Source organism: Sinocyclocheilus rhinocerous, unplaced genomic scaffold, assembly GCF_001515625.1.
Source record: "Sinocyclocheilus rhinocerous isolate Xijiao unplaced genomic scaffold, SAMN03320098_v1.1 scaffold2145, whole genome shotgun sequence".
Classification (NCBI taxonomy): Eukaryota; Metazoa; Chordata; class Actinopteri; order Cypriniformes; family Cyprinidae; genus Sinocyclocheilus; species Sinocyclocheilus rhinocerous.
This window is the reverse complement of record NW_015670983.1, coordinates 6,741-13,312: the sequence shown is the minus strand read 5'-3', so window position 1 is coordinate 13,312 and position 6,572 is coordinate 6,741. Positions and strand designations below refer to the sequence as shown.

At 42.6% G+C, this 6,572-nt stretch overlaps 1 protein-coding gene across 1 annotated transcript in view; it reads left to right on the top strand.

The window, feature by feature from the left end:
- Positions 1 to 2,841: 2,841 nt before the first annotated feature.
- LOC107734588 (rho GTPase-activating protein 40-like) overlaps positions 2,842 to 6,572 on the top strand; it is a gene marked incomplete at its 3' end in the record, with an annotated part of 10,346 nt that continues 6,615 nt past the window's right edge. The window contains exons 1-6 of the mRNA XM_016546582.1: positions 2,842 to 3,107; positions 4,426 to 4,591; positions 4,671 to 4,762; positions 5,532 to 5,609; positions 6,023 to 6,182; positions 6,444 to 6,526. Coding sequence (XP_016402068.1) covers positions 2,919 to 3,107; positions 4,426 to 4,591; positions 4,671 to 4,762; positions 5,532 to 5,609; positions 6,023 to 6,182; positions 6,444 to 6,526 — 768 coding nt within the window. The remainder of the gene's footprint in view (positions 3,108 to 4,425; positions 4,592 to 4,670; positions 4,763 to 5,531; positions 5,610 to 6,022; positions 6,183 to 6,443; positions 6,527 to 6,572) is intronic.

The following is a 6,572-nucleotide window of genomic DNA, read 5'->3' as shown; positions in this document are numbered from 1 at the left end:
GGCAAATAAATGCTGTTAAATCAGTGTGTTTGGAGAAACCGTGCCCTTGACAGCTGAAAATGACTGCTTAAGCAAGAGTGAAAGAAACACCTGAAGTGAAGAACCTGCTTGATCGAACGCCTGTCTGAAACCCGGTGTGACCCTGAAAGCCGTGAGGTGTTTGACCTGCCGATCATCTTTATTATTAAGGCCTTTGTTTTGACGAGGCACATGTAGGTTAGAGGTTTCTCAGATCACTCACACTCACACTCTCTCACACACACACACACACACACTCAGATACAAGTACTGCAGCAGAGCAGTGAGCAGCAGATGAGAAGACGTGATCTGAAGACACATCCAGGTGCATCTTGATGGACATTTTTACACTCAGACCTGAAAAAGTGGAGCATAGAAACCAGCAGCTCTATCAGAGAATTAGGGAAAGAGATGTGACGAGCAGCGGAATCATGTCAATATTCAAACAGAGGAGGAATATTATCGTTCATCTGCATTAAATGAGCAGCAGCACTGTAAGTGAGGATGTACTGTATGGACATAAAACCCCGTGAGGAGAATGTGGCGCGTTGGGTTCGATCTAAAACCGTCCTGCACAGGAATCTGTGTCGACCGAGGCGCTTCCTTCACCAACACTCAACCAGACTAACCCAAACCAAAACCAGGTAAAGTCCTGACTAAACCACCTCTCAGATTGAGAACATGGTTTACTGGGAATATGCTCATATTGAGCTGAAATATGCTCTGCTTCACACTGAAAGTGTAACCGGTGGTTTTAATCATATTTCTACACAACTGCTGCAAAAAATGTGATGTTCTCCTTCTACTGTTTTCCAGTAGAAATATCTGCTAATGGAGTCAGAAAAATAAACTTGTTTTGCCCTTGAATGAAGTTGATTTTTATGACTCGGTGCATTTAATGGATCGTGCTGTTGTTTAACAACATTCTGATAGTTCAGCTCACCAAATGTCTTTCTGAAAATAACTCACATTGGACAAAAACTCCATGAAATAGTGTTTAAAGTTGTGAGTTATAAAGACTGATTAAGGTCTATTGACATCTGTTTGTTCATAAACTTGAATACATTTCTCGGAAACACTTCTTATCGTCTCTCATTTTGCATCTCCAGTAAATGTATCTTGATTTAAGAAGTACTGGAAAACAAGACCGAAATACTGAGGAAGAACAGCAGTGTTGTCAGATTAATTCGTCTGTAACAGGAGGAGCTCTGGCTGCAGGATGCTGGTTTGTCTCCGCTGGTAACAGGTGAAGAAGAAGACGTCGATAAAGCCGTCCTGTTGTCGACTCTCACTAAGACTCAAGCAGCGGCGGTTCAGAGACGCATCGACTCGTACACCTGCTCGCTGCGCAAGAGGAACAAAACGCCAGCGCGACACGTCAGAGACGTCTTTGCCTCCCCCATTGCTCAGGTAACAGCACACCTGTGTGTGTGTGTGTGTGTTTATAATAATATTTGATTTTGGACCCACTAACAATTTAAGGGGCCATTCACACAGAATGCATGAATGTAAACATGCGAGACAGACGGGTTTGACCATTGTGCTCGAGTCTCGCATCTTTTGCAGTGTCTCGCACATGACACAGCGTCCACACTCTTCTGAACTGAGCTGGACGATCACATCACTGAATCAACAATGAACTGACTTTAACTGATAAACGGACTGTTTTCTATCGTCCTCTTGCATTATCAGCACACACTTTTCCTGTTTGACACTGTAAAGCTGCTTTGACACAATCTGTATTGTATAAAGCGCTATAGAAATAAAGGTGACTTGACAAAGACAGCACTTTTTTTCCCAATTCCACTGCCCAAATGTTGCATTTTCAAAGACAAGATGCCATTCTATGTGAATGGCCCCTAAACGTTTTGCATCATTTGATCTTTATAACAGCTGTGACTTAAAAATCACGTTAATTAGAATATCATAAGGAATCTGATTTTCTTGCATCTTTTTCATTGTACTGTGAGAACATCTTGACATCAACACACATTTACACATCAATAGAATGACGTTTTATGCATTTTTGCATTACATGCACTTGATGGAAATCTTAGAGTCGTGTCTTGTGTCTTTCACAGCATCTCGCACATTATACGCCATTCTAAAAACACTGAGCTCAAGATTCTTCAGCTTTTAAAAACATGTCTCATGGCCTTGTGTTCATTTTCATTCCACTGAACCTGCATCCAAATGTGTTCTGTGTGAATGGCCATCGTAATAAATAATAAAACTATGATTTGACTTCTTTGATAATGAAATGCACAGCTGACATGTGTCAGATTTGCTGATCAGCTGAAATAATAGTACGGTGTTCGAGTGTTTCTGGTTGTATAATGGCAGAAAGACAGTAAGTGTGTGGAGGAACAGTCAGTCGTGGCATTTGTAAAGGCCTGTATGCGCTCGTGCTCCACAGCACACAATACACACTCACGTCATGTCAGATCATATCAGCGCATCTGAATAAAGCCTTGTGTTCTGTTCATCTTTTGTGTGTGTGTGAGTGTGAGTGTGAGTGCGTGCGTGCGTGCGTGAGTGAGTGAGTGAGTGAGTGCGTGAGTGCGTGCGTGAGTGAGTGAGTGAGTGAGTGTGTGTGTGTGTGTGTGCGTGCGTGCGTGAAATGCACTACAGCATCGTGATCCTAACGGTTCATTATTCTGTTTATTATTCAGTGATATTATCAGCTGCAGATCTTCACCTGTCACATCTATTAATATAAGAGCATATGTGTGTTTAATAACATTCAAATGCTTCAGATTCGGAGAGATGAGCAGTGATTATACATTAACTCAGCGCTTGTGAATGCAGCACGTGCCCTTTGAACACAAGATGCAATTTCCTGCCTTTTCACATGGAAATCATATTCAAATGGATCAGATAGTGAACGCTTCCCGCTGTCAATGGAAACAGCCGTTAACGGCGTGTGTGTGTGTGTAGCTGTCAGCGGTCAGGAGACTCAAGGGCTGCAGATGGACGAGATCTTTATCACAGACGTGGCGTATTGTGAACAAGCAGCCATCTTACTGAAACAAGCCAAACTACCACAGAACAACAGCAGCCAGTGCAGGAGAGACGACGGAGCGCTGCCGGTAAGACTCACTGTTTGCCTGTCTACAGTTACACACCATAGCAACACACTAAAAACACCATAGCAACCGCATAACAACACTCACTGTCCGCCTGTCTACAGTTACACACCATAGCAACACACTAAAAACACCATAGCAACCGCATAACAACACTCACTGTCCGCCTGTCAACAGTTACACGACATAGTGTTCCTATGGCTCAGTGCTAGAGCATTGCATTAGCCACGTAAAAGGTTGTGGGTTCAATTGCCAGGGGACACACATACTGGTAAAAAAATGTATAGCCTGAATGCACTGTAAGTCGCTTTGGATAAAAGCGTCTGCTAAATGCATAAATTATTAAATTATAAATTACATAGCAACACACTAAAAACACCATAGCAACCGCATAACAACACACACTGTCTGCCTGTCTACAGTTACACACCATAGCAACACACTGAGAACTGCTCAGAATACCATAGCAACCATATAGCAACACACTGAATACTGCTCAGAACACCATAGCAACCAAACAGCAACACTTGCTGTCTGCCTGTCTACAGTTAGACACCATAGCAACACACTGAGAACTGCTCAGAATACCATAGCAACCATATAGCAACACACTGAATACTGCTCAGAACACCATAGCAACCAAACAGCAACACTTGCTGTCTGCCTGTCTACAGTTAGACACCATAGCAACACACTGAGAACTGCTCAGAACACCATAGCAACCACATAGCAACACACTAAAAATTACTCAGAACACCATAGCAACCACACAGCAACACTCACTGTCTGTCTGTCTAGTTACAGACCATAGCAACACACTAAACACTGCTCTAAGCACCACAGCAACCACATAGCAACACACTAAGAAGAACCACTCATAACACCATGGAAACCGCATAGCAAGCAACACACTAAAAATTGTTCAGAACACCATAGCAACACTGTCTGCCTGTCTACAGTAACAGACCACAGCAACACACTAAACACTGCTCAGAACACCATAGCAACCACACAGCAACACACTAAACACTTCTCTAAGCACCACAGCAACCACATAGCAACACACTAAGAACCACTCATAACAACATAGAAACCGCATAGCAACACACTAAAAATTGCTCAGAACACCATAGCAACCACACAGCAACACTCACTGTCTGCCTGTCTGTCTCTCTGCAGTTATTGGCTGATGCTCATAATCTCAGTATGTCTAAATAATAATAATAATGATAATAAAATCAAACCAGTGAACAGAGAGGGGTGTGTAGCACACGTGTCGTCTCACCTGCTCCTCTTCCCATCTCTCTCTCTCCGTCTGTAGCGGGTCATCTGTCCGCAGTGCCGGCTGGGAGTGACGCGGGTGCTGGATCTTTCCCAGCAGGACATGAAGAAGGTTCGTCAGCTGGCTCTGATTGACATGACGGCGCTCTGCGACCTGCTGGGGCTCGAGGTCAAACGACACAAAACCTGCAAACGGAAAATCCCTGGTGAGTTTCCTGTCACATGACCACACTCATCTGTGTGACCAATAATCAGAATCCTGTCGAATGTCTTCCTGTTTGTCAGAGAGCTGTTTGTTCGGCGTTCCTCTCGCCTCATTGGTGGAGAGCGATCAGAAGATCAAACCCAACACTCAGATCCCACTCTTCCTCCAAACAGTACGTCATGACATCATTTCCTTTTGCACCAATTCATTGCTTTCAAACTATTATAATGGTGCTTTAAGGTCGGCATGAAATGTAAAGGTAACACATAATCACTTAAAGCCTTTTTATATAAAAGTAGTTTTAATGCAATGATGATGCACCTTATAATGCATTGTATGATCTCATGAATAACTGTAACCACAGTTACAATACATTATAATACTCATCTATTTATTGTTACACCTTTAGAGAATATAATGCATTAAATCACGACAAACCAACCGTCAAGTATTATAATGCATTTTAACCAATTATTTATGGAAAGATATAATTACTAACTAACATAACGAATACCTTTATAATGCATTATACATAAAGGCTTTAAGTAAAGTGTTATTGATGTGAATTCACCTTATTTATTTGATCTTATGGTAAGCAATTCATCCGTACATGTTTCATTTTTTTAAACATGTTTTGACCGCATGTTTACCCAAAATGTTATAACTGGATCTTCCAGTGAAAATGACTTTCCAATCATTCGGTGCTTTTAAACTCCACCAGTACAAGCTCACATTCAGACCCGCCTCCGTTTCTGAGAGCCACGCCCACACTTCAACATCCAATCAACAACAGATGCACAGAACCAAGTCCCGCCCAACATTTTTTCCTTTTCGATAATCTGTCTTGGATGTACGTCACCATACAGAAGAAAGATTGGCTGCTGCTTCCATTTCATCGAGTTCAACTAAAACTCTTGGGTGTTTTCTCCTCTCTGTTTCAGCTTCTGTCCTTTCTGGAGAAGAAGGGTCTCGATTCTGAAGGGATTCTGCGGGTTCCAGGGTCTCAGGCCAGAATCAAAGTAACATAAAACATTATTATCAAATAAGTACTAAAAGTATCTTGGTAGTACCATGGTATCCATTGAAGTACCATCTGACACCACAAGGTTCACACAGACACAGGCATTGGAATGTGGAAAAATGCAAGGTCTCAAGACACATTTTTTAAGTTGAACTTATTTTAACTTGAGCGCCATGTTTTTAGAACGCTGTTTCATGCATGAGACACCAAGTGCAACAATGAAACACACCCGTCCAGCACTTGTTTACATAGAAAATCAATGGGAAAGTAGCGCAGTGGAATGGAAAAACAGGGTTTTTTTTTTGAATGGCCGTTTACTGTACCATGGTATAACCAAAGTATTTTATGCATCACACACGAAGAAGCTCTGTGTGAGTGTGTTTCGGCTCACAGTCGCTGTGTCGGTCGTAGGTGCTGCAGCAGATGCTGGAGAACTCGTTTTACAGCGGTTCGTTCAGCTGGGACGAGGTCAGTCCGAATGACGCCGCCGCTCTGCTCAAGAAGTTCATCCGTGAACTCCCAGCGCCGCTGCTGACCGCCGAACACCTCAACACCTTCAGCGCCGTCAGAGGTGCGTGAGGCACAACAGCAGGTCTCACTGAGGTCCTGTATGTCGTATGGTGTGTAGAGGTGTTGTGAATCTACATCACAGTAGCTGGACTTCACCAGAAGAAGAGACCAAAATACTCACTTGTTTATGGATGAACAGTCAAAGATTTATATATGATCTGATATTGTCTTGGTCTAATAATATTGGTATTATGTGTCATTGGTTTCTTATAGAGTGAAAAGTCTTTTTGAGGGAGAATCATGTTTAAATTGTTTTCTACAGATATTGCAGACCTGAAGCAGAAGCTGCACATGTTGAATCTTCTTGTGCTGCTGCTGCCAGAACCCAACAGAAACACACTGAAGGTACAAACCACACACACACTCATACGCACATACACACACACGCGCA